The following is a 27,818-nucleotide window of genomic DNA, read 5'->3' as shown; positions in this document are numbered from 1 at the left end:
CCGAGCTCGCCGATGTAAATCGAGACGACAAGACGTCCTAAAGTCAGCTAGCAGCAGTCACGCGCGCAGTATCCTTCTTTTCTTATGACAAATGCTGTACCCATCACCGATACATTTATATGACGTCTTCGAGTCGTCGTTCCAGAGATCTCCAGAAGCGCTGCAGAAGATCCGCAGAGCAATGACTGAACTTTACTGCGGGAGGAACCGGCTCCAGTGTGCAAATAAACTGACAGTCACTGTTTGCTTCGAAAAAACTTGTTCTTGGACATGTTGCCGCATGTTCCTCAAAAGAAAGGGCATGATTACGTTAATGCTACTTCTATGAAGTCGTATTCTTCAGAATGTGATTTATTTTTAACACAGCCGTCACATGAAACGTCAAAGTGTACTGTTCTAATGCAGTTTGTCTCGCATGCGCGGGAGGCTTCTTCACCACGTGTACGAAACCGTCATTAGAACTGCTGGTTGTTAGCGCCTGTTTGTCGGCTGTAGAGAATTATACATAGGTATAAAATCGAATATCAAATCACTGCCGTTAGAATGCGCTCTCGCACATCTGCAGCGTTACTGGAGCGTTCTGTAATGCAATCACTGAAAGGTGGAAATAGTTGACATTGTTAGCTCGGACGTCAATCGTAAGCTGCTCTATTATAAGCTAAAACGAAACACTTATTAAGTAACGGTGACATAATATATCACTCGAACGGGAAAAGAAAAGGCTCCCAGAAGTTTGTGGTGCAGCAGGGAGCTATGTAATAAGATTGAGCATTGTGTACTAAATGTAGAGCAAACATTTACCTCAGGACTGACGCCACCTCAGGCAAATATCTATGGTAAAATTCAGTTACGATAAAATTCAGGAGTAAAATTACACTATGTGACGTGACAGCCAACGGAAAGTGGCAATATGCACGTTTCTCCCATGCGGAGTTTGAAGTAATCCAGGCATGTTATTAAAACTCACGCGCATTGTCGAACGTCCAGTGAATCCAAATCCTTTACCTTCCTAACATTACGTCCTTTTATATTGCTACCCACTGCACCGGTGAACATAAAGTGTGCTGTAAACATACGAGAAAACGTGAAGTGGTACAAGTAAAAGAACAAATATTTGCGAATATAGACACGGAAAGAGACAGATAAATGGTATAACACATATTTACACAATGAAGTGGGTTTTAGCACTGAAGTGTACAAATACCCTGCACCTCTAAAGCGCTGTGAACTGGAAACAAAACAATACATAAATCTATGGGCTTGCCAGGAAGTACAGACAGCGTTAAATAGAATATCAATGTCGACGATTGACGATATATAGGTTCCAGAAGAGGCGCTTACGCGCACACAGGTCATGACAGAATTGGCACCGAAAAAGGAAGAGGCAGTTCTCGCAACTTCTTATACACTCTTAAAAAGGGAGTCCTGATGACTCCCTTTTGTGGGAATAACTACTCTCATATTTATCTGTACTTAGGGGAGTTCTTGGGCTCACTCGTGATGGTGCACTGTTAAGGAAAGCGCTAAATTAGTGTTTCGCGACTGAGTAAAACTGTGATTACAGCTGCAATTTTTACGCGAGAGCCTCGCATAATATTATTTACCAATAGATGTCTGCATACGGGGCCACATCAAGCGCGTTTGTCCCCTCAATTTGATACGTACAAGCTATGTTGTTTCGAATACTAGTTAGGTGTTCTTAACAATGGATCGTACTGTATATTATCTCCACTTGGGATGAGCAAAGTGAACGTACTGTATCGGAAGAGTGAGCACATTACATCGGTAAACACATGTCGTAAAAATGGAGTTAAACATGGAACAAGAAGTTACTCCCTCTCTAGCAGTCAGTGTGTAGAGAGTGTAGTACCAACACTCTAAAAAAAACTTTACACCTTTTGGGTGGTTTCTTGGCCCCAGACAATCGTTATCTGTCTTGTCCGCATTTCCTTTCTTTAACGCTGCGAGCCCGGTACTTCCGAGTAACGAACGGCACACGCCTTATCAACGTGACATTGCATTCTCGACAGGAAAGTAGCGAACGCCGAGTTTTCAAGACAGGAAGCGCAAGCAAGACAGAAGACGATTATTGTTTGCGGACAAGATACAACCTAAAAGGTGTAAACCTTTTTTTTTACAGTGAGGTACACTAAAAGAAGCGATTTCACCCCTTGTTGCTTATTTTGTTCTCCAAACATTTATCGCCTTCTATCTTGCGTACATCTCCTTTAACAATGCATCCGCTATTTCCCTATCTGGAAAGTTGTATGTCATGCTGATAATCACATGGATGTTTGTGAGTTGAAAGTACCGATAGCGCAGCATCAAAAAAAAATGAACGCAAGACAGATGATAATTATTTGTTTGGGGACAGGATAAGCCTCAAAGGGTGTATATGTTTATAGAGAAGAAATGGATGCTTCAGCAGGCACCGTTATTTTGCTAGGGTAATGCGAAATTGACGCAGAAAGCCAGAGCTCTAGTGAAGTAATTAAGTAACGTGAAAGCTATACTTGCACAGTCAGATATGCACGACACACAGCTCAAGTAGAAGGAACACTTATTGAGTATTCCTGCCTTAATTACGGTTTAGCTCTGGCACGAGGGCTTGCAAACTAATTTTCCTTCATTAGACATCAGCCTAAGACATCATACTGACAACGCTTCTTTGGTCAACAAGGAAAAGACGCCGAAACTATACTTGCTTTCATAACAATTACCTGTTCCCTTTAACTGTGGACGGTATTGAATGTCGACATAAAAGATCTCATTCATTGCCTGCGGTGGTATGTATGGCGAAATAGCACGATGGTCCCCTCCACAGTTGTTGAGCATGCGCAAACAGCTTTTTGTTGCAAGTGCAGCAAGTTGAGTTTGTAGTGACAAGAATACAAGGTATATAACAAGAATTGAAGTGAGGCAATGTTGAAAAGTGGCTTTTTTTGCTTGCGATCATTAAGAGGAACCTCAACAAATGTGCCAAAGAAAGATATCATAAAATTCAATCAGCTGCCGCACTTTGTTCTTACGTATCAGATGTCACATTGTAGATCCCAAGTGCAGTAATTTTGTGACTGCAACTTGAACACAGCGATTAATGCACTCTGCGAACAAACGTTGTACAGACAACTTTCTTTCATAAGAGAGTAACTGTTTCGAATCTTTCTACCGCTTTGCTACACTTCAGCATGAACAATGGAAAAATGCAGTCACTGAATGTTCATTCCAGCCGGCACGCGAACTCGTTTCACAACTGTTCTAAGGAATGCAGCATCTAGTCAGACATGGACATGTGATCTGCTTGTTCAACCAACTTTGTCGGAGCTGGTACACACACTAGGCCCCCTCAAACAGCAAAATATCAACAGTGCGTTGACGAGTTCCTGCAGTCTTTCGGCAGAAATTAACCACACTTGCAGTCATCGAGCGCTTGAAAAGTACACCTTCAGCAGGCGGTCAGAAAACAGTCAACAAGCCTTACACACTGGTCTGTTACAAACAGTCTATCACATAGACCACCAAGTAAATCAATGAAACACTGCCCAAGTTTCTTTGCAAAATATGTCATCAAACATTCACACATTCTCAATTATTTTACATAAAAAGGCAGATTTCTTTAACATACGTTCGGCAGAAATATATCATGTCCCCATAGGCGAGCACCCGCACGGCAACCTGTTACCACACGCCTGATACGCAGTCCGCCGGATGCACAAACATTTCTTTCAGATTTTGATGAAAATCAACCCAACCTCAACGACCTCTCACTGAAAATGTAGGTTTTTTCAACAGGACCCTCATGGAAAACATACAATACCCCACCAACCTCTCACCCGCACCATCAAGGACATCATCAATAAGTTGCCCAGTGTGTTTGCAATAGTTTTCGTCGGAGGTCCAGATAATATCAATGACCTTACAACATGGCAAGGTACAACCATTTAACAGATAAACGGTCGAAACTCAACGTGACCCTCCTACCAACAAAAACACTAGCATGCTACACCCTACACCAATCGCGAAACACTGCCCAAGGCCATCACTGCACAACAAACCCTGCACAACACTGCCCATCACTGCCCGAAACACTGCCCAACACTGCCCATGGCTTCGTCAAAAGTCAATACAATCTCACTGAGCTTGCAGAGGACAGGTTATCCTGTCCACCAAGCTCACCAACATGCATTTCTTGAAAGCTATTCATTGAAGGTTAATGCACTGTCGATATGTTTGCATTTAAAGAGGTCACTGTGCTTCCTCAATAGATAGTGAATCGGTGTTCATCGTAGACAGCTGACCACAGGTTGCTGTTTAACATGTGCGTTGGCTAGTCGACAGCCATTTTACTCACTGTTCCGAATGGATCATAGAACGCTCAAGCGCACTGAACGTTTTCGGGTGTTGTTCTTTTTGTTTAACTTTGACATCTGTACCAGGATTGTAAACACTTAAATAATGACCTATCAAGTGTTCATTTAGATGTGAATCAGACGTCGCCAACGCGCCATCAATATAAAGCCGAACAAATTTTAAAGGTGCCACACCATACCTGAAACCTGAAAGCAGGGCGCTTCCTTTTGTCCACATTGCGATCCTTAACATAGGCCAGCGTGTCATTAACTTCCATATAAACATTTTCCATCGATTCATCCTTCTGTACAGAGCAAGTGTTTGTTTCCGTAGATACCACCATCTCAGCATCGCCGGGCTGGCAGTGGGAATATTTTCGCAATTATCATGTGCAACAAAATCAATCAGCGCTGGCTGTTTGTGGTTCCAACTATCTGTCTTCTTTATTTTTGTACACTGATTCGCTGTGTAATGTACATCTGCACTCCGCTGCTCGCGCTGGGCCAGTATGAGCAGCTTGGCTGAGCCTTACAATAAATACTTCTTTACTCAGTCTATTTGGCATCAGCGTCCCTTGGCAGAAGGGCTAGCGGCGCTCTGTCATTTGTCGTTGCCGTTGGCGTGAAAAGTTATCGGAAATATGGTATGTATAATGTACGCAGCTTTACGGCTTGGCGCGTGTTTACCGAAAGTATCGCGAGCTTTATGCAAACAATGGCGGATGTGCGGCGTACGAGTTTGCGGACGAATACACGACGTTACAACTAGTCAGCGCATGATCCGCCTGCGGAAACATTCACACGACAATATTGAAAAGGGGAGACGACAAGCGGGGACGGAGCAGAGGAACTCTCGATGGCAGGTCACCCTCGGACGTGACGCAGCACATCCTCCGAGAATGATCTGCGAAACTGATTTAAAAATAAAGTCTGTGTCTCTATCCGATGCCTCTGCAAATATTTCCGTGTTTGTCTTCGAACAAACATGCAAAATGTATGCAACTTTCCTGTTCTAAACGTGCTTCTGTAGGCGAGTCGACAGAATCCTTAAAGCGGAAGCCTGTCACGCTTTACGGCATTGAATCGATCATGGCTCGAACGAATCGATGACCTCACGCCGGGTCACACGCCGTCTGCGCTCCAAATAAACGATGCAGTCCGTCGCGAGAAGCCGAACCTTCAGCGAAAAAACGTTCCCTTAGCAGCCCGAAACGGCGGTAGCCCCAAAGAGCTCTCACTGAAATCGTGTTAGTTAGGCAGCGCAAGGTGGTTTGTACGTGGTCGTACGTCTTCAGATGTGGTTGTACGCCTTCAGATGTGGTTGTACGTCTTCAGAGCTGACAGGACGATGTAGAGGACCCACAGGAACACCATGAAGGCGGCGCTGGCGATAGCCGCCGCTCGAGGACCACCCAGCTCAGCCTTGCCGAAGAAGGCCAGTTTTCGTCGCAGCATGAGCAGCGCGATGCAGGTTAACGAGAAGGCGCAGTAGATGCCCACGCTGAAGCCGAGGGAACCAGAGGGAACATTGAAGACGCTCCCCTGCGTTAGCACACATATTGTTGAAGACTGTGGTTGACTGTAAACAAAGATATATAAGCCACAAATACCTACAAGTTGCTACAGAATACAGCGAAACCTCGCATTAACAAAGCTGAGGGGCAAGCTGAAAATACTTTGCTGTAACCATTACTTCGTTATAGCCGTTGTTTGCTTAAAGGGTCAACGTTGCACATCGAGATTGAGGAGGGGAGGGTGCGTGAGCACCAAAATAGTTACCATAGGTTAGAATATAAACCACAAAGACTTACAATAGACTAAGAAAACAAAAGCGGCATTTTAAATGCATTGGTTTCAATTGAAACTTCGAGGTAACGTCATGATTACATCGTCGTTTTCATTAGTTTGTTTTAACCCGTTTTGCACAACAATGTTTGAGTGTAGACTTGTAATCGAATACTTCTTGTCTTCAACACACAGCGTACCGATGTGGTATGCTGTACTAGAAGGCGGAAAAAGCGGGCGTACAGATTTCAGTGTATAGACGCGTAGGGAGCTTTCTGGAGCTCTGGTTACGCCTAAGAAATCATTGGCCAACGCTGCGGCCCACTAACAACTGAGCCCGAATGTCACGTGTTACGCTTGGAGATTACTTTCCAATCTCGCTCACCGAGCGGCAGTTCGTCTGGATAAGGACGCTTGCTTCACGCTGTCAAGATGGTGAAGCGTATAGGTAGTCACAGGACTCACGAATATTTATTAAGGGCGTGACAGCTGAGATCTTTGGCAATTAAGTTTCGGCTTTCCGGGCAAAATTTGCAGAAATTCATACTCTGCAAACAATGAAGGCATAAGCCTTCTGCATGTCTGGAACCAGTTATGACCTCCTCGGATGACAGGCTTCAAGTCTTGAACTGGGATCAATCAATAGATTGACTTTTTTTACTTTTGTTGGTTGAAACGTTCATTAGTCTAAGTTCCCTAATTACTTACCTAATTGTTACCTTGAATAAAAAATGCATGCCTGTGAAATAGCAATCCCGAGGAAACCGCTTAATTAACTAATATTTTCTATCTTTAAAAGGGATTTGGAATGCGCATACTCTGAAACACCATTTATGTACCATGCAACGAACAAAAATGCTAAATCTGCTGTTGTTTTTGGTTGACCATAGATGACATTGTGGACTCGTATACAGCAACACGTGGATCAAGACGTCATAACTCACAAGTGACTATGACATAGGAGAAAAGTCATGTGGATGTCGATAAATACCAAAGAATGGTGTGATCTCATAATGGTATCCCAGTATACAGTCACTAGAAATGAAATATGAGGACCTGTGCGCTTATGTGTGTGTGTTTGTGTCGAGTACGTCTATGCTTGTGTGTGTGAGTGGGCAGAGTATGTGTGGGTCAAATACGGGCATTAAGTGTGTGTGTGCGTGTGCGTGTGCCGAGTGTGTCTGCGCGTGTGTTTGTGAGGGGGGGGGGGGTGCAGTTGGGATGAACGGGCCAATCTTGCTATCAGAACACGATGCACGATTATGTGCCTTCGCAAAAGTCGTTGTGCGATAGCATTGCACAGCTCAATCCTTGGCCTTCGGCGGCCTAGGAAGGTACGTCCTCGGCAGAGCAATTGGCGGGGCGAACTTGTGGGTGTGTAAGTGTGTGTGGGGGTTTGGTGCATTATAAATCGCTATTGACAAAATGCAGCCGACAAGCCCACATGGCAACCGACAAGCCCACATCGAACCGACACTGCGCACATCCATTCTGGTACATCTGAGCCGCTCACCTTTATCTGCCAGTAAGCAGCCGACAGGACCCACGGCAGACCAAGACCCAGGAACACGTTGACGGAGTTACTTCCGGTGACGTTTCCGATTGCGTTGTCAGCGTACTTCTCCGCTCGGGCGGCACCTTTGGAGGCGAACAGGTCGGGCAGGGAAGTGCCCAGCGCGACGAACGTGATGGCGGTAATCGTGTCCTCCAGGCCTACGAGGCAGCCGAAAATGCCGGCCAGATCGCCGATGATAGCCGTCAGTAGACCGATGGCAGCCAAAGACACGAAGAAGGTCAGCCAGCCGCCCATGAAGCCCGTAGGCGGCACCAGCGAGAAGAGTACCTGTGCGAAACGGGCCGGTCATCCTCTAAGCTAGAACACGTCGCTATAACACACACAGTGTTGTGTTATACAGGGTGTTTCAGCGAACACTTTCAAAATTTATTTAAGGTTGCCTGTGGCAGATAGCCCAATTCTGGTTAATGAGCTGGTCTGCTCGAAGAGGCGGACATGCAATTTACCAATTGTAGCCCTGGAGTTCTCAAGGCGGATCCACTTGGAATTAATTCTCAGGATGACACTAGTTTCGAGATATTAATTCCCGAACTTTGCGGAGAAATTCATTGGCGTTCCAGTTAATTTTGTGCTTCAATGCATAAAGTGACGTTTTGTTAAGAAACTAACTGGAACGCCAATGCATTTCTCCGCAAAGTTCGGGAATTAATATCTCGAAACTGGTGTCATTCCGAGAATTAATTCCAAGTGGATCCACCTTGCGAACTACATGGCTACAATTTGTAAATTGCAATATGGGCCATCAGGTAATTAGTTAAAACTTAATTAGAGAATTTTTGTTATTTATTCGATTATGCGTTTCAATTTCTTGTGAAAATAATGTCCGCCTCTTCGAGTAGACCAGCTGATCAACTAGAATTATGCTATCTGCCACGGGCAATCTGTAAGAATTTTTTTAAGTGTTCGCTGAAACACGCTGTAGAGCACCTGCAGAGCTTGACGTCTATACTATGCGGCGGCACGGCTGTTACATTACTTTCGTGGGAAAAAAAAGCATTTTGTTTGGTAAATCTTGCTGACATATACTTCTTCGGCAGGCAAGATGACGTAGTTGCGTTCTTACTTTTCAAAGATGGCTATTTGAAACAGTAAAGGAGTGTCAACGGGATGGTTCTAAAGGAACACTGATCAGAAATATGGAAGGGACGCTATAGAGAGAGAAACATTAATTCTGTTCAGACCAGGTAGAACTATCATTAAGTGCTTTACTTGAGTTTATCCAGCCCGAAATACGTCGATTAGATCAGAAAACAGAGACGAAACATAAATTTTTGAAATTCGGGCCACGTCGCAACTACCCGGTCAGAGCGAAGTCAGGAAATATACAGTATTTCCGCGTATTTTGTAGATTATTATGCAGGGGAAGTTCCCAAATGTCGCGAGGTTGAGCGTAGGCATAGCTTAGAATGCAATTCAATCTTTACTCTTCTTTTATTGAATAACAACAAGAAATAAAGTTGTTGCCAAAATGTATGACGTCACGTCAAGATGATGCACGAACGTAACAGTGGATTTGCCCATATAACCTTCTGTTTTCGTTTGTTCCTGTCTTTCTAGGCTTCCAAGCATAAGTTAAGACTGACCGATTGCTACAACGGTGCGATGTGCAAATCTAGCCGAACTCAGCATGTCTCCTTATTGTCCCTTTTGGTCAAATATGACCCGCAAGATTGAAAAAGAAAAAATCACACATGTCCTCCGAAATCGGGCCGCGCGACCCCGTGCGCCGCCGCCGATCTCGGAGACCACGGCTCACAGCACGGTAGTTCGACAGTGGGACAGGACAGCGCATGCTCAGCGCCTCCTCACCTTCCATCCGAAAGTGATGAAGTGCATGGCGTAATCGACGGCCTCGGCGTTCTCGACGTCGCCGCCGTTGACGTTCATGGCGTCCTTTATCTGACCCGCCCAATTGGCGGAGTGCAGCCTCAGTTTGTCCACGTTGGTGTTGGTCATCAGCATCAACCGGTTCACGATGGTGTTGAACTCTGCGCGCCGGAGAACGAGGCATGTGTTATGATCAAGCAGGCAGCACTGATACTACAATTAAGAGGCTGAATCCACGGATTCATAGCTGTTTCCTGAATGAAGAAACGAGCGCCACTTTGAATTCTTAGTCCCCGCTCTTTTGGCGCTTATTTGTCACTTTTATTGCGATAGCAATTATATGGACACTCCAAAGCGGATTTCTGCCGTCGCTGTCGCCGTCGCCGTGAGGTTCCGTATGACGTCAACGGCGAGTATGTGCGAGTGAAAGGGCGCGAGGGACGCGCGCTTTCACGGGGAGCGAACGCGCTTTCTGCGCCGTGCTCCCCGAAGGGCTGCAGAATTAGGCATCTCTTTCCTCCTTTGCAATCACCATATATAGAGAGCAAACGCGACTTCTTCCGTCGCGCGAAAGGCCGTGGAGGGACGGGAGGGAGGGGGGGGGGGGAGGCGACGTTTAGATGTTTATGTGCAACATAATGAGTATCCATCATTTTTTTACTGCGAGAGCATTAATGAATAGCCATCGGTTTTCGATCGTCATGTCGACCCTAAACTATACTGGCGAGCCGATCCCAGAGCCAGTGGATTCATAAATTTCGTTGGCCCAATCCTTTGTAGCGATGCCTTTCCGGTAATAATGCCTTTTCGCGCTTATCGCGCTTTGTCAGCGGTCAGAGCGACGGTGCGCTCGCGTTATCAACGGGATCAGCCGGCCGTGAGCGGTGAATCATAAGACTAGTATAGAATAAGTCATAAGGCATCGCTACAGAATACCGGCGCTGATGTCAGTGGACGATATGAATCTTCGCAACTATTGTTATTATGCCACAGGGGCACCGCCCCGCGAATGACGAAAAAATTGACAATCAGTTTAGCATACGCCAAAAGGGGTGAAGGGGAAAGCCTGCGCGCTCAAGAGACATTCATTAAATTACTTGACATTCTCATTCGAATACGTAGTTACCTCTTATTGCTTGTTTTTACCGACCAAATGTCGCGGGCGCCAGTGCCGAAATTGACGCTACCTTATTTAACTGTACCTCAATTAATTGTGCCTTAATTAACTTCGCCCTAATTAACACCAAAGGGTGTGGGTTCAATTCCCATCAAAGGTGGATGGCGCGACACCCACCAAAGGTCGTGGGTTCGGGTGCCTTAATTTACTCTATATTAATTATCTGTGCCTTAATTAACTTCGCCCTAACGCCAAAGGTGGTGCGTTCGACTCGCACATGAGCTCGAGGGTAGATTCCCACCGAAGGTCGTTACCTATCTGTTATTTTACCCTCATGCAAAAAAAAAAAAGGCTTAGTTGTTTCTGTGCTGAGAAGCTTGTTTCTGTTTACGCATATTGACTAAGCAGGCTGTTCGGAAGCTGTAGACAAAACCAGCGGGAAAATACTCCAGTTAGTGAAGCGCGCTATCCCTCGACGCCGCCTCGGCCGCTCGATCGCCTACGTTTAGTGAAGTGTACTTAAAAGCAAAGCTAGAGCGGCGCGGCGCGCTCCCGCGCTGTAGCAGTCGGCGCGAGGCACCTCCCCTAGGCCCTGTGCGCCTGCGCCGCTTCGGTTCGGTGTGCGGCCGCGTCGCACGGACTGGCGCTTCGCGGAGCGCGGCCACACTGAGCCGTGTTCACCCCAAGAGTGGACGACTCTGTACGTAGTTGCGTAGCATGGGCCATAGTTTCATAGCGTCGTACTTCGTTACATGGCGGCCTATACGTCTCGGCCAATTAAAGTATAGTTCACGAGGAGCGCGAGCACTGGCGTAGCTTTTTTTTTTTTTTCTTTTACCGTTAACACGTAGCTGTTTTTACGATGATTAACACTGTTGCGCAACGCGACGAAGGGGCAGGACTCGGGCGAGGAAAACAACACACGACACCTGAGCGCTCAAGTATCGCGTGTTGTTTTTCTCGCCCAAGCCCTGTCCCTTCGTCGCTTTGCGCAACGGTGTTAATCATGTCGAACCAACTAGCCCACTGCGAAATTCTCTTGTTTTTACCACATCACAAACCCGTCGCCCTCTCCTCGCCCCGCATAGTGGTTCCCGGGGAGGTCTTTACTCGGAAAGGTCTGTACGGCGGGGCGAAGCGAGTAATCGAACAGCTACATATATAGGTCTATATATACTAGGCCCCACTTCTCACCTTCGTCGCTGGTGATGGTGACGGTGGTCTTGGTCAGGTGTCCCAGGCCGGAGCCGGGCGACGCGTCGAACAGCTCGACCTCGAAGTGCTCGTCCTTCTCGGCCTCGAAGTCGTCCACGATGGGGATGTCGATGTTCTTGAGCGTCTCGCCGTGCTCGAACACCAGCTTGCCCTCGCCGCCGTGGAAGTCCTCGCCCTCCTTGGCCGTCTGGCTGCGCGTGCGCCAGTGCACGTAGGCCGTGCCGTCGGCGCCCTTGGTGCGAACCACGGCCACCTGCGCCGTTCCCACGCTCTCGCGGACCAGCAGGCCCCGGCGCCGGAACTCGAAGATGCCGGGCTCTGCGCGTACGAGGCGCCGCAGTGCAGGGAGAGATGCGACAGCGGTTGGAGGACATCGCACAGTGGGGCGCTCGCAGAAGGGACTATATGCGCTTGAGAGAGAGTGAGTGAACTATACAGAGGTTGCAGAGAGCGGGGGGAGTCGTTATATAAAAGCTGTGCGTAAAACAAAACAAAAAGAGAAGGAATAGAGCTTTTCACTGAAATGGTGTTGTAGGTTGGCTAGCTCATACAGGTGCAGAAGAAGGGACGGAGGAACGGGTTCGAGGCTTTTAGAGACGCATAAGCCTCAAGGGTTCGGCCTGAGTGACACACACACAAACACTCCCACACAGAAACACACACGCAGAAACACTCCCACACACAGAGAAACACATACGCTCACACATGGACGGACGGACCGGTGCATGACAGGACAGGACAAGACAAGACAGACAGAGGTGGGTAGGAAGGCTGTAATAGGCATAGAGCACAATAGGGGCGAACACGGACAGGCAAGCAGATAGGGGCACAGGCAGACCGGCACAATATCGCAAGCGCTATGACAAGCAGGTATATACATGTCTGATTCGTGGGAGTCTCGCGGTGTCCATTTTCAGCGTACGCGTCAACGTTACAATTCCGCGAAATGCCTTCAAGTGAAGTTTTCAACTTCGAGCGAGACCACTTCTCATTCCTTTCCTGGACGACATCAATACTGCACATCGCTCTATAAGGCAACGTCCTCGGAGGCAACGTCATGACTGACACTCACGGTCGTCGTCGATGATGGTGATCTCCATGACGGACTTCCGACCCAAGGCGACCTCGGCTCCGTCGCTGGCGGCGGGCAGGGACAACCGCAGGAAGAACGTCTCGTCGGGCTCCCACTGGTTGTCGTCCACGATCTGCACAGTGACGCGGCGCTGAGTCTCGCCCGGCTGGAACATCACCATCTGCCGCAGCTCCATGTAGTCCTCGCCCGCCAACGCCGTGCCGTCGATGGTCTCGACCCTGCGGCGAGAGACGTCGAGAGTGCGTCGTATAACGCGCGGGGTGGCATTCCGTACGTTAAAGCGGGGAAACGGTTGTGTTCTCTACTAAAATCGCTAGAGGGAAGTCTGCCGCTATCCGCCACGGGGGCGCATTGGCTACATGGCGTTCCGCTGCTGAGCGCGAGGTCGCGGGTTCAATACACGGGCACGGTTGCCGCATTTCCATGAGAGCGAAATGCAAAACCGCTCGTGTAGTTGGATTTACGCCCTGTTAGAGAACCTCAGGTGGTTGAAATTCATCCGGAACCCTCCACTATACGGCGTCCTAGACCCACTCTCAGTTCGGGACTTAAACCTGATGATCAATCAATTAAATCGATCATCCGAACAATCAATCATTCCTCAATCAATAATTTAAACAGAAATAAATGATCCACTCGTAAATCGAACAATCAACCACCAACTGACCGCCCAACCAATCACCACCTGATCGATCAATCAAGATAGTCAATCTATCGATCTGGACAACATTTTGCCGCACGCGCATCTATAAGATTCGATGGGACGCATGTATAAAACCTGCCAGCACAAGAGGCCTTCATTCAACTCGAATCGAACGCCATCGCATTGTTGCTTTTCGATCGCACGACGAACTGTATCTTAGGTTTAACGATACAAGTTTGCCCAATAAACTGTCTACGGTTTATGCCGCTCCTTTCTGCCTGCCTGTGCGCCTCGTCACAGCCACGGACATAAATAAGAATAGACGTCCGCAGTTAAGTATTTTTATGGTGAACGTTTAGAACAGAACACACTGTTTTTTTTTTCTAAAGAATATACATAGAAAAGAGCGAAAGAAGCGGAAAGAAAATACGGTGCGTAGATACACCAAAATCAAAGTCAACCACAAAAGTTTACGGACCAAAGAACCTCAGAAAAAAGCTCAATATGCCCGCAGCCTCAAAACGCTGCCTGGTATTCCCATTTCGAGCCTCTACTGGTATATGTGAACAAAATTGTGATGCACAGTTTTACTGGCGACCTTTAAATGGATATTCAGCGTTTTCTGAGATCCCGTGGTCCGTAAACTTTTGTGGTTGACTGTGCATCGTAACACGTACAAGCACGATACGCATCGTAACAAAAGAAAAAAATGCCTGGAGAAATGTTTGCGCACGTGCAGATTCACGTGGTCCTTCTGCGTTAGCTTATCGCACAAAGGAACACCAATTCACAAGATCAATTACAAAGAAGAATATTGGAGCTTCGCACACGTGTCTTACGCTCACAGCGCGAAACAAGTGTGAAATGCAGCACCACTCGTGTATTCCGTGTACTCACCTACACGTGGCGGGGCAGTCGAGCTTTCCCTTGCGCCGTATGATCACGTCCACCTTGCCGGCCTTCTCGAGCACGGCGCACGAGCTCGCGTTGAACTCGATGGTGGCCACGTTCTTGTTCTCCGGTTCCGGCACGGGCTTCAGCAGCTTGCCCTGCTCCACTTCGTCCGCAGCCTACGTGTGAACATAGCAAGCACAAGATATGTGTTGGGCTGCTGAGCGCGAGGTCGCGGGATCGAATCCCGGCCGCGGCAGCCGCTTTTCAATGGGGGCGAAATGCAGAAAACAACCGTGTACTTAGATTTAGGTGCACGCTAAAGAACCCCAGATGGTCCAAATTAATCCGGAGTCCCCCACTACGGCGTGCCTCATAATAATATGGTAGTTTTGGCACGTCAAACCCCATAATTTAATTTAATTTAATTTTAAAGATATCGAAACTTTGTAACGAATGTTCAATTTCAAGACAACGCTTTGCTTAGCCTGTTACCCCCACACCTTTCTGCATCGGGTATTATTGCGATAGCAATTATATGGACACTCAAGGCGCACTTCCGCCGTCGTCGTCGCCGTGATGTTCCGCAGAAAGTCCACGCGCGATAACATCGTGGCCGCGCGCCGTATGCTGTGTGTGCATTGATTGATTGATTGATTGATTGATTATGTAGTCCACTAAGGTCCACTTCTCACCTTTACGTCAGTCTCGTCCTGAGCAGCTAGTGCGAACATCTCCCGTACCTCCTGGTCGAGTTTCTGCAACGAGAATGAAAGGCGCATTAGAGTATTGAACCTCGTTGTAGCGAACAATGTGTACAACGAAGTTACGTCTATAGCGAACAAAAGTCCCAGTCCCATTCTGCTTCTGGCCGTTGTGCATGCATTTGTCCTCATACAGTGGAGATGGCAACGGTGAGGAAAAATATACAGCCAAGGTTTTTTAGCACGCAACCACGGCGCGTGGCCTTCGAGATCGGCAGCGGCGAGCACACGCAGTCTTGGTGAACACAATCGAAATGAACGGTCACCAACTCGCCCGAGCTCCAACACTTAAATGCTACTCCCATGAGAGCATAAGAACACTACAACAGGCTCACTTAACGAATACGCTACAAATATTGCAGAAAAGTGTACTATCGTTCATTCTCACAGTGTTTCTACGATTGCAGCGCCAGATCCTTCCCCTGGTGTTCTTATTACGAAGCTACATTCGGTTTGCGTCATCGGGCGGATGTGCGCAGTAGCCAGCGCACTCACGTTCTGCAGTTTCTCGTTGATGCTGGGCGTGGTGCGGCGGCCTCCGGTCAGGTCCCGGATGGCGCCCACCCGGTACCACATGCGCGTGTGGTGTTGCTGCTCGGCCAGCTTGGCCGCCGCCAGGCAAGCCGCGTCCTCGTCCGTCAGCCCGGGGTGCTTGCGGATCTCCTGTACACACGCGACACAGGAAGAGGGGGGGGGGGAGAAATGTTTATATTTGATTGATTCCTTGCTAGATTGATTTACTCACTGAGCCACTCATTGACTGACTGACTACTGATCGACAGATCTACTGACTGATCGATCGACAGATTTACTGATTAATTGATCAATTGATTGATTTGTGGGTAATTTTACTGACTGACTGATTCATCGACCTATTGGTTGACGACTGATTGGTCGACCGGTTGATTGAGTGATTGAATGACTGACTGATGCATCGACCTATTGATTGACGACTGATTGCTCGATCGGTTGACTGAGTGATTGATTAACTGATTTTCATTGGATTGATTGGTCGATCAGTCCACTGACTGAGTGACCGAATAATCAATTGGCGGATTGATTGATCCATTGGCCGCGTGCACTGATAGACTGTTCGATAGATTTATTGACTGATTGATTTGTAGGTTATTATTCTCTCAGTAGACCGACCGACCGACCAACTGATACGGACTGACGAACGGGTAAACCGTCCGAAAGCAACGTAGGATGCTACGAGAGGCGCACTAGCTGAACGGTTCCGAAAATAATTCGAACCACTTGAGGTAGTTCGGCATGTTGGGTCAGTTTGCACCAAAGGCTATCGGCATACTCTCAGCCCAGTACTGAGCTCGCGGTGCCTTTCAAGCCGGGAACAGAGAAGCACACATCGTTAGTCTGTGACATCGTGCACGAAACGTTCCCGACTGACCCGTATGAAGTCCAAGAGGTTCTCCCGGTTGAGCTCGCCGTTAGGGAAAAACTCCCGGCGTGCCGGGCCTCCTCCTGGCGTGGCCGGCCCGACGGCGTTCGTTGTCTTCGGCGATGTCGGCCGTGGTCTGCAGCTCGAGCTGCTTCTGGGCGCTGCGCTTGCGCGCCCCGGGCCAGAAGATGCCCGTGTCCGCCGCATAGGCCAGGAACACCTGCATGGCCAGAACCCCCATGGAGTTGGCCGTCGAACACTGGTGCGCAGCTCTATGGGCCTCGTTCGCGTGTGTTTATATGAACGAGCACTGAAAGATAGGACTACTTTTTGGATCGACCAGATGTAGGACCGATACGCCAGTTGGCGACAATCATACTGAAGAAGGATTTTAAACAAAGCTTGTTGGGTACATGTTCCTTGAATTCTCGGGAAATTCGCGAAGAACGGGACAAGAATATTCAAAACCATATTTGTCCTGTTCTCGCTATTCCCAATAAGCCAAGCGACAATTATTATAAGGCGACCGCCACAGTAGTGGTACTCGATTTCGCAACTTTTTGAGAGAGCCACTGTCATACCGCAGTGCTCAGAAAAGAACGGTCAGGGTAAGGTTGGGAGAAAAAGTTCAATTATATCTGAAAATGAATGAATGAATGCTTAGACCAGCGGCACTAGCCTAGCATGCTACTCCAGGCGATATTGTGAGGGATAAAAGAAGATAGTGAGATAAAAAAAAAAACAAGGTAAAGCACAACGCGTTAACACCTACCTCAACACAAATGAACTAACACAGACCGTACTTACAGACTCTCATTGAGTCTGTATTCCACACGAAGCGACTATAAAATTTTAGTGTGTCGGTAAATGAGATCTCAGGCATTGGCAAGGTCTGGCGCATCCGAACTGAAGTGGCGCGCGTCGTGTCTTATGTGTAAAGCGTTCCTCAGAAAACAACCGATAAGGTTGGCTAGCAGCTATACACATACAAATGAAATGCTGTAAGTGTTCACCAACACCGCAACTGCGGGCAGCAAGTGGTTCGGCGGTATGCGTCGGGCTTACCAGCAGCGGGAAGAAGAGCAGCGTCAAGATGGCCTCCCAGAGCTCGATCACGTTCGGGCTTGAACCCATAAGCACCACGAGAAGCCAGAGGTAGGCGAACACGCTGAAGAACGCTGTGATGCCGAACACCTGCGAGACGCGTTCGAGACACTGTATAGACGAGCTGGTGTAGAACATGACGTCATAACTGTGCGCGAGGCGATGCCTTTCACATTTGCCTTTTTATTTAATTATTTTACGGCACGTAGTTAAATCTACAAATGATAGCCGGTGAGTTCGCAAGGCGTATCCACTTGTAACGAATTCTCTGGACTCTACACCGGTTTCGCGATATTAATTATTTTCAGTGTCCAACAAAATGCATTGGTATATTCCAGTTACTTTTGTGCTTCAATGAATAAAACAGCGTTTACTTAAAAGAAGTACGACTTAAAGGAAGCGAGAACACTCGGCGCCATCTAGCGCCGTCACCGCGAATTCTGCGCGTGGCCTCCGAAATTAGTGGCGCGCCAGTGCGTGCGAACGCCTAGAAACGCGTCATGCGCGGCCACCGCGGGCTCCTCTCTCACGCTTCTTTCGGGACACGCTGGGCTCGATCTGGTGACGTAACTCGTAAGCAGGGCTAATGCGTGTCCGAGTGCTAGGATGAGTGTGCTACAACTTTTTGACAGTCGATGCATATACGCAAGTGCAGGTGACTATAACTTCTAACCGTCGGGCTTCCCAACTACTGTATTTTCAATCTGAAAGCTTCGCTTCACGTAGATTCTAAAATGTGCTATAGATACGCATGTTTTTTTCTTCCCTTTGTTTCAGTTAAGTCAACAATTTCATGCACTTTGCCGTGGGCGAGGAATGACGACAGAATTATTCCGTCAGCATGACGTCACAGATTTCAAAGTATTTGAGCCGCGTTGGCTCAGTGAAGCTTCCCGAAACATGCCACGTCCAATCGTTGGCTCACATAAAAGTACAGTCGAACGCCTCTACAACGAAATGACCTGTATAACGAAGGACTGATTATGTCCCTGCCAGGTTCCTGTGTTTCATACGCATTGTGAGCGCCTCTACGATCAAAGACCACTACAACGAATTTCCCTGTACAACGAAGGAGTTTAGGGGTTCCCGACGGCTGATTTGTTGCTTGGCAACGAACGCCACGCAGCGTTGCCACCACTGCCCTCCGCAGACTCCCCGCTGCGGGGCTCTGCGCCAGCGGCGCACTTGACGAAACGAATGCCCTGATGTCCGCGAGTGTTGTAGTCCCGCTGCCTTGCAACGGGAATCGCTCAACTCGCATGCTAACACTACTTGCAGTAACACAGAATCGAGTGCGACGGCTGACGTCTTCATTTATGACAACGTGACGATGTAAACGTAACTGACGACCGACGACGCCTTCAACGCCATCTATAAGGCGGAAAGGGCGCGAATGTCAACGAAGGCAACAAATATGGTCGGTGACAAGCTATCAATTACAAGTCATATCTACGCTGTCCAACTCGAACACAATTTGCAAACTGACCTTTTCTTCGATGGCTGACGTCAAGCGGTTACGCGCGTTTAAAACAACTATTTTCTCCGTACAGATCGGTCTTAGTGCCACTGGTTTCGGGATGAAACCTGCTCGTCTAGGGTAAATTCCACGAGTGATCTTGATGTCCCTGCTCAGCAATAGCCAACATTTTTGGTTGAAACAACTGCCTTTCATTTTCCAATTAGCCTAGCATTTACATTAGCAGATCCAAATCATTAAACTGTGAACGAACAATACCTGGCACGGCTATGTCGCAGAAGGGAAGTGCAGGTGCACTGCGTTTTTGTGGGATGTGCTTGTTTGTAATTCTTAGGTTGTCACCGGCCATATTGTTGAACAGCCTGTATACGAAAGAAGAATTTTCACATGAATTGCGCGATGCGCAGCTTATAGCCGTGCGACACTCCCACCCTTCGCCGCTGAGCACGCCGAGAACCTCGGTGCGATAAGGTCGGCTGCATTTGGCCCATTGCATCAGACAAGGTATGCAGAAAAAAAACGTTAGCTACCTGTTTAACTAAGCATCTCTTGAATTCATTTTAAATACATATCTTCCCTTGTTGAGCGGGATTACCCTGCTGTATTGCGAGTGATATACGATGCGTGATCTCTACAACGAAGTGACCTGTATAACGAATTATTCGGAGGACCCGAGCACTTTGTTATAGAGGCGTTTGACTGTATAGTTCATTTTTGCGGAGGGACAATTACGCAGGTCAAAGCAGGCGCCATCAAAATCTGATGACGTCGCGGTGAGTTGATGCTAGAACTTCAAGGCGGGTTCGCCATCCGCCTTTACCTTCAGCGCCACATCTGGCTTATCGCGTCTTTTCTCGCCGTAGGAGCCACCGTTACTAGATTACTTTGTAACGTTGGTAGGAGCGGCGTTTTTTGGTATTGCAGACGTTATTTACCGATACATGTGAAACCGTTTTTCTCGCTTAGCATCCCTTACTGCACACTGGCTGCCCGTCCGTCCCACACAAATGTACGCGAGCATCCGCGGAGTTTGAAACACGAGCTTGGGAAGTGCCTTGATTGAAGAAGTTGGTTGGGAAATGTAGGGATTGGTTGGAACGTGCCTGAACTCGTGTAGAACTTGCCGGACGCAGGTGATGGCAAGACATGTAGTCAAGACTGTAGTCGTACAGAATTGAATTAGCCTTTTACGCAAACGTTCCGAACTGTTTGTACGCACGCGCAGGTGCACTTCTAATGCTGTGTCATTGTCGCCGTGGGTCTTTGTTAGCTTTAGGTCCAAACGCCGTCGTTTCCGCTCCGGGGGTGTCACGCGCTACCGAGTACGTTACTCGAGCGAGGTCCTCGATCGATCTTGTCGGGCGTCTGACGTCTCTCGCAATAACGTCCGATTGGCGGCACGATTGAACCCATTGTTGCTTCGTTTGCGACCAGTTGCTCAGGCGTTTGTCGCTTGCGAACCGCTCATAACGCCTCCGCGACAGTATTATCGCGGGATTAGTCGTTTAGAGCCCGCCATAGGGATGCTCTATAGCCTGGTCATTTGCGTATTGCGGTTTATAGAATACGAGAATGGCAGCCACTGCGGACGCAGCTGCAACGCTCGTAGCGATATCCCGTGGTGTTTGTTCAACCATGAACCGCGTCAGAAAAAATGGTCACTTTACATTCAAGATCACGTCGCTGCCGACGTCTCCGCGCCTGCAGCTAGGTTGCACATTGCTTGAGATTGCATTAATAGAGAGTTTTAGCGTGTCCGGTATTCCACTCAACGCAGGCGGACTCGGCGTTTACCGAAATACTGGGGAGGCTACATGCAACGCCGTTGCATGTAGCCTCCCCAGTATTTCGGTAAACGCCGAGTCCGCCTGCGTTGAGTGGAATACCGGACACGCTAAAACTCTCTATTAATGCAATCTCAAGCAATGTGCAACTTAGCTGCAGGCGCGGAGACGTCGGCTCATGGCGGAGCCAGGGCTGCGTTCTGGCTTCCGCTGCTATATATACCCGACGAAAACTTTCACTGGCATCACAGCCAAAGCTACACGCATGCGCTCGCACGTGCGGAGCTGAGCTTTGCGTTAGTACGCCAAGTAGTGTCGACGTTTTGCTGGCGGTTTACAGGACCAGGAAAACCAGAAATGAATACCAGAAAGCCAGAAAACTAGGAACAGCGTGAAACTTAAATCCTTTTCCTAAGCAAGTTTTTCATTTGTTATTACGGTTAATTTTAGGCGGCGTAGCTTCCAGTTGCTTCATGAAGTGTATGCAGATGCGCAGTAAAAAAGTGCGAGTTTCGGCTCCGTAGCTTTCACGGCGCTGCAACAGAAATCTGTCCCCGGGTATACAGGGTGTTTCATTTTAGCTGCACCGAATCTTTAAAATAGCCTGTGGCAGATAGCACAATTATGATCCTTGATCTAAACTACGCGATGAGGCGGCCATTAGTTCCACGAGAAATCAAAAAACGCCTGTTTCTTCCTCGGCTTCAATTCGTGCACCACTGACGTGCGACGCCTGCAGCGCCCCTGGCGGCGCTCCGCGTCACACCGGCGTTTTGAGACACCTGGCAACTGCCAGGGCGATGTCTCATGGTGCGCGGCAGCAGTTTCCCTAGCGTGCTGCATCGAACCAACACCCTCCCCCCCACCCACTCTCCTCACCATGCATTTTATAACACTGTTCGAGAAGCTCCAGAAGCTCGAGAAGCTTTCTGGACTTGGACCTTCGGGCGAAACTGCCAGTCGTTTCATCACCTTCATCCGGCTTTCAGATAACTTCGTTATTTCAAATAACTACGAATGCATAAATTCACAAAACAACAGGTCCGCATGTTTCGCAGTGATGATAATTACGTTCGTACCTTGATCATGCGTATTGTCCGGATTTCGTTGGCCGGAATCGATACCACGCACACAGCGGTGATAACGAGCAGGTTGAAGGCCGCTGAGCCAACGATGGTTCCGGGACCCAGGTCGCCAGCTACGAATCTGCGTGTGATGGCGGCGGTAAAGTTGTGGATAGCAATATAGGTGACCGTATTTGTTGGTTTCTAAAGACTCATTATGGCTGTACTAATGCTTGGTGTGTTAGTGTTTGTTCTTTATATCCGTGGAACCGTTAGCTTGTACTAAGCTGCCGATCACCCCTTTTCCGCCTTCTCAAAAAAAAAAAAAAGAAGAAATCATTGAATCACCTTTAAAGGTGAAGCTTAAGCGTGTCCCAAGTTTCGTTTTTTTTTTTATATGTTCAATTTAGTTAGTGGAACCTATATGAAAGGAGATTAAGGTGTTCCACTTAATGAAACTTCCGTGGAACGATAGCAAAAGTAATATAGAGTACAGTGGCAAGAAGAACGACCGAAGGGATTGTCGCGACACGGAAGGACATGCGTTCCGTGTAGCTCCCACTTGGCGAATGAATGAGAGATTATTGCAGATATGTTCCAGGTACATAGTCGGATCAATTTAGAATAGATAAGAAATGCACTAGCGGCAAAAAAAAAGCATAGAAAAGAAATCGGTGGTAAGCAAGAAAACGGAGGCGCGCGCGCGTACCCGCTTCCGACGATCTCGATGATGGCGAGCAGTATCTCGGGCGCGCTCGACCCGAGTGCCATAAGCGTCAGGTTGGCCACGGTCTCGTTCCACACCTTGACCTCTATGATGTCCGGCTGGCCGCCGGGAACCTGGGCCGACAGCGTCAGCCGCCTCGTCTTGGACGTGATGCGCTCGATGGCGCACATGAACACGTCCGCGATGATGGCCACGCCCAGAAAGCAGTACAACAGGCCCAGCAGGTAGACGAACGAGCGGCCGCCCCGCGACCAGCTGGACTCGTCCAGTAATGGAAGCAGCAGCCCGTCGCTACACGTGTAGTTGGCGCGAGAGTCCATGGCTGCTTATTCTTCCGGAGGGGAGGTCCGCGTTGGTGGCACTGCAAGGGGTGGTGGTCCTGCGTTAGGTGAGATGCACAAGAAATTATTAACGCGGAGACATTATATGGCTCATGAGGCGGAAAATGCAGCGTTGTCGGGAGTTGGCGTGACCATTGACGGTCCAAAACGTCAAGTGAGCCAATCGAGGCAGTTGATGACGTCAATTGGGCACAGTTAATTAAGATGCAGATAATTAAGGCGCTCGAACCCACCCCCTTTGGTGTTAATTACGGTGAAGTTAATTAAAGCGCAGTTAATTAAGGTAGAGTTCATTATGGAACTTGAACCCACGACCTTTGTTGGAAGTCGAACCCTCGATCTTTGGGGGGATTCGAACCCACGACATTTGGCGTTAGTTAAGGCGCAATTAAATTAAGTCGACAGAAAGAGCATAGACATCGCGCGGTGGTCGCAATGCTTTCGCATTCATCCACGAGGGATAACTAAGCGCCCCTTGAATTTTTCATAATCATGTAAACGCATAGATACCACACATACACCCACGTAAAGAGAATCAGGCTGGCAATTGTCTCCCGAAGGGTGTAACCAATCGTCCACAGGTTGAAAAGGGGAGAAAAGAAGAAGAGAAAGCAGGAACGAGTAATTTGGGTCCACACGGAAAGCATTGTGACATTCTGTTGAGCTTATACTAACGTTCCATTGACTTAAAGCGGGCTTTCGATTTGTAATGTACGGTTTCAGCCTCAAAAATCTCTACTTCGATTGGACACACGCGCCTAAATCTCCCCCGTGCGTCTTTCTATCTTCCCCCGTAACATTACTACAGCAGAGGAACTGCCTCTCTGGAGACTTCGCGTTGAGGCGACCCTCACACCTTACATCAGCTGGACGACGAGTCCAACACCTGAAGGCTCCTCAAGCTGCCCTGAGAAGTCTTCCCTTCCAACACCTACAGAGAGCGTTCGCCACATGTTGTGGCTCTGTCAAGGAACGAAGACGACCCGAAAGAGAGAGAGAGAGAGAGTTTTGAAGCTGCCAAGCTACGGAACTGGTCAAACAGACAGTTCTCCGCGTTGGCTCGCGGCCAATGAGCTTCTCTAAGCCACCGCTTCCTTTCTCACGCGAGGAGGGCCTCACCGTTTTCTCTTAAACACACATAAATAGGAGTATAGGCGAGCTCTTCGTATATGAAAAAAAAAAAGATCTGTTAACGTTCACGATATGAAAGGAAGAGGAGCAATAAGAGTTAACGTTGGCGTCATGCCCCGTATATATGTTGAATGGTTATTTTGATAATGATGTGGCTGATAATTTCATTTGGTAGTGAGTCAGTTGGTCAACTGGCCGAGTGAATAACGGTGCGGTAGCTGATGGTTGTCAAACACCGGCATTTCGATAGAATAAGGAGCGAGTTCTTTTCCCGCTACCTCGCAGTCAAGTCAAGATGGAGTTTGGGTAGGAAAGGCAGGACAGTGCGGTCGCTCTTTCTATTGCCAATTCAGTTATGGCGCCTCAGGCTGGAGGATACGCTCCCTCTGCCCGCTGCGATGTAATTCAAACCTTGAAGCACAGGCGAACCACATGCGCATACCAGTGAGGAGTAACAATAAGTTTCCGTTGTTGAGTAAGATTGAGCGAAATTGATAACCAATTGAGTGACACTCAGCATGGAGTTATATGAAAAATAACATTGAGTCTACATTCAGAAATGTGAAAAGTAACACTGAAAAACAAAATGAGCATTGAAATGTAAACGAGCAACAATAAGAAACTATAACAGATTTCTTGAAGCTTATCATTTGGGCCCACACGATATCAGGAACTTGACCTGCAAAAAAGAAAATGTCCCTCGTAGACTGCCTTTGGGAGCATTGACCTAAGCGTATAAGCACATCGGGAGGGCTAGAGAACCCACATGACTGAAAAGTCACATACTGTTTGCCATGGCGGCCCTCCGACATTGATCTCCACCTACCGGAAGACCCACCAATCTTGGACGCCTCCGGTGTCAGAAGACCCCGTTTCACTCGTGGCGAGTGGGCGCTTCATGCGACCCCGCTCCAGAATCAAGTGAATGAGTCAACGGAGAGGGCACACCACGTTTCGCGCGTATACGCCACCGCACCGACCATGCAAGCCAGCTCGCCTATGCGCATAACCTCATTTACGTCTTAATGGGTCGTTCTGCGCAAAAGGCCAAGTGGTCCGTAGACCCTCCTGCGGGCTCTTATAAAAGCCCTCTCACATCGTAAGACTGCAATGAGACCTTTAATTACGTCTCTTAATCACTCAGCTGCGCGCCACACGGCGTTAAAAGGGCTAGCTGTGCTCCGTTCCACCAAATGCGTACAGTGCAGCGACAGTCATGGGTCGTGTCGACCATGGCCTTCGAGATCGGTCCGGCGCGCGCCGCGCGGTCTCGGAAACCATGTATTAGCCATAGAGCTCCAAACTAATGTTTCTTGAGGGAAATCTGGAGTGTGGTATTCCGTAAGTGTCCACCTAGTGGACATGTCGGTTTCGTCTGCTGCGGCAGTTCTGATTGGCTGGGCTGCGGTACACGTGAGAAGGAGATGGGCACGCCCAGCCAATCACCATTTCACCGGCAGACGAAGTGAACATGTCCACTAGGTGGACCCCCCTTCCCGGCTGCTAAAGCGTCCTCGTGAGCTAGGTTTATGGCGGTTCAAACAGTATGGGATGATGGGTACGCTACGTTCTAAAAAAAAATAGTTTGCACCCTGCGAGGTGCATCTTGTGCGCGGACAATAATCGCCATCTATCTTGCGTGCCTATCTTTTCTTTAAATTTCGTTGCACATTGAATGACACGAACCCTACGCCCTTATTCGGGTTTCACATTCTTCTATCTCTCACAGGTCTGTATGACGTCCCATGTACTTAAAGTTGGTTTCAGATACCTGCGCATGTTATGCCCGAGCAATTTCCTACGGAGCTGCTCCCGGGTACAGGTGTGTTGAACAGTGTTCCGGATAATAGTGGCTCTTTTACCGGAACATAGTTCCACGTATTGTTGTATTGTATTTAAAAAGTATGAGACTCAAATAAGCGGAACGTTATTCCATGTATTTCGTGATTTTATGTGGAACACCATTCCAGTTAGGTAAGTGGAAAAACAAATGACAGGAAAGTTCCACTCAGAGCTGGAACGTATAGCATAACCACATGGGAGAGTGTAGCTCTCGTTACAGCGTGAGCCCTCGTTATAACGACGGTTCATTGTTTTATTGTGAGGTGTATTTAAAAAATAAGAGCTTCAAATATACGGAACGCCTTTCAATGTGTTGTGTGAGTTTATGTGGAACGCCGTTCCATTTAGGCAAGTGAAAAAAAAAAAAGAAATTCTGAAAAAAAAAAAGAACGTTCCAACTAAAGCAGGCACCTAAGCGGAGCGACATTTATAAGTGTCTTATAGTCTTCGCTGTACTGCACGAAACTTGGCGAGACAGAGTTTATAAACTAAACGGCAACAAGCATGTGACACGGAGAAAATAAGTTGAGAGTTTTGACGCGTTCCCGGGGGAGGGGGCGCGTATCCTTGACACGGCTTCGCCTGTTTCGTCGGGTTGTGTTGCTCGCGCGCCCCAAGAGGATCCACAAAAAATTAAAGAAAAAAAAACGTAGCAGAGATGCAGATGAAGCAACGTTGGCGCAACATGCAGGTGAACGAATCCCTCGTGTTGTCGAGTCGCGGGTTCGTTGACACAGCGGGGCGGCCGAAACTCGACTGGCAACGCCGCGTTTCGTAACCGCTGGCGCGGACAATGAATGACGTACGAGTTATACGAGTGACCGCGCGGTTCTTGGCGCGAGCAAGACCTTCTTGGCGCTGGCGCGCGAAACGCTGGAAAGAATTCGGGAGTGACAGTGAACTCGAGGCATGAATTGTGGAAGCGATGTGCTCGTCAAGGGATTGCTTATTCAAACGAAATATTTATGAAAGAGAGAAGCAATACCCGTACGTTGGTAGAAGAGGGAAGGGTGGTAACTGCCAGTTGTTCGCAAACATTTTTGCGAGAAGTCTTTAGAAAACCTACCGGCATTCTTTCTTTCCCCTGTGGATACATAGGTCGTCTCTGGACAGCTTGTGCGTTAATTTATTTGTGCGTGCGTTTACACTTCTCTTGAACTATAACGTCTGAAAACCTTTGGTACACAACCTGTTTAAACTTCTCTTGTCCTCAACCGACAAAAGGAAATAAGCATCCTAATGAATTCTCTCGGGCAGTGTGCAGACATTATACGTCCAAAACGACAAGTCTTTAAACATAGACAATAAAGAAGCAAGCGAAGCCCTATCCCAGAGCCAGTCTCTGAGACCTGTCTTTGGCAGAGAGCTCCGAGATGAGTCATGCTTTGTTCGCGCGCTTTTGATTGTTTCATGCCTCCATCTCTATGTGACGCATTTGGAAGCCTTTGAGACACAACAGTTTACAAGTATTCAAGACCGTCTAAATTCTTATTTGTAAGTTTGTAAGCGTTACTGTAAGGGTGATGGAGAGCTAAGCTGCGTGACACCAGCGGGGCTAAATGTCATGCTTTTTTTTTTTTTTTTGCGTGGCTGGCAGTGCGACAGTGCGTCGTTCTTGGCTGACAGCTGACAGCTGCCAGCTGTCATACAGTTTAACCCTGCATCGTTCTCAGCCATGTCGCCATTAAC

The 27,818-nt window shown here is 48.1% G+C and overlaps 2 protein-coding genes across 5 annotated transcripts in view; both read right to left on the bottom strand.

The window, feature by feature from the left end:
* Window positions 1-3,117: 3,117 nt before the first annotated feature.
* LOC119454009 (sodium/calcium exchanger 3-like) overlaps window positions 3,118-27,818 on the bottom strand; it is a 50,472-nt gene continuing 25,771 nt past the window's right edge. The window contains exon 10 of one of the 4 annotated variants that reach the window (XR_007466994.1): window positions 3,118-3,412. The gene's annotated coding sequence lies outside the window, so the exon portion shown is untranslated. The other 3 variants (XR_007466995.1, XR_007466996.1, XM_049667535.1) reach the window with 3 other exon arrangements.
* LOC119453090 (sodium/calcium exchanger 3-like) lies at window positions 5,615-23,179 on the bottom strand. Its single transcript, XM_037715086.2, is given in 13 exon segments — window positions 5,615-5,891; window positions 7,648-7,977; window positions 9,520-9,698; window positions 11,849-12,187; window positions 12,942-13,180; window positions 14,503-14,675; window positions 15,192-15,254; window positions 15,756-15,923; window positions 16,669-16,749; window positions 16,751-16,879; window positions 17,725-17,853; window positions 22,104-22,230; window positions 22,798-23,179. Coding segments are annotated over 13 exon segments (2,526 nt in total). The 5' UTR covers window positions 23,136-23,179; the 3' UTR covers window positions 5,615-5,660.

Source organism: Dermacentor silvarum, chromosome 5 (genome assembly GCF_013339745.2).
Source record: "Dermacentor silvarum isolate Dsil-2018 chromosome 5, BIME_Dsil_1.4, whole genome shotgun sequence".
NCBI lineage: Eukaryota > Metazoa > Arthropoda > Arachnida > Ixodida > Ixodidae > Dermacentor > Dermacentor silvarum.
Note: the sequence above shows the minus strand (reverse complement) of the source record. Positions and strands in the feature narration are given on the sequence as shown.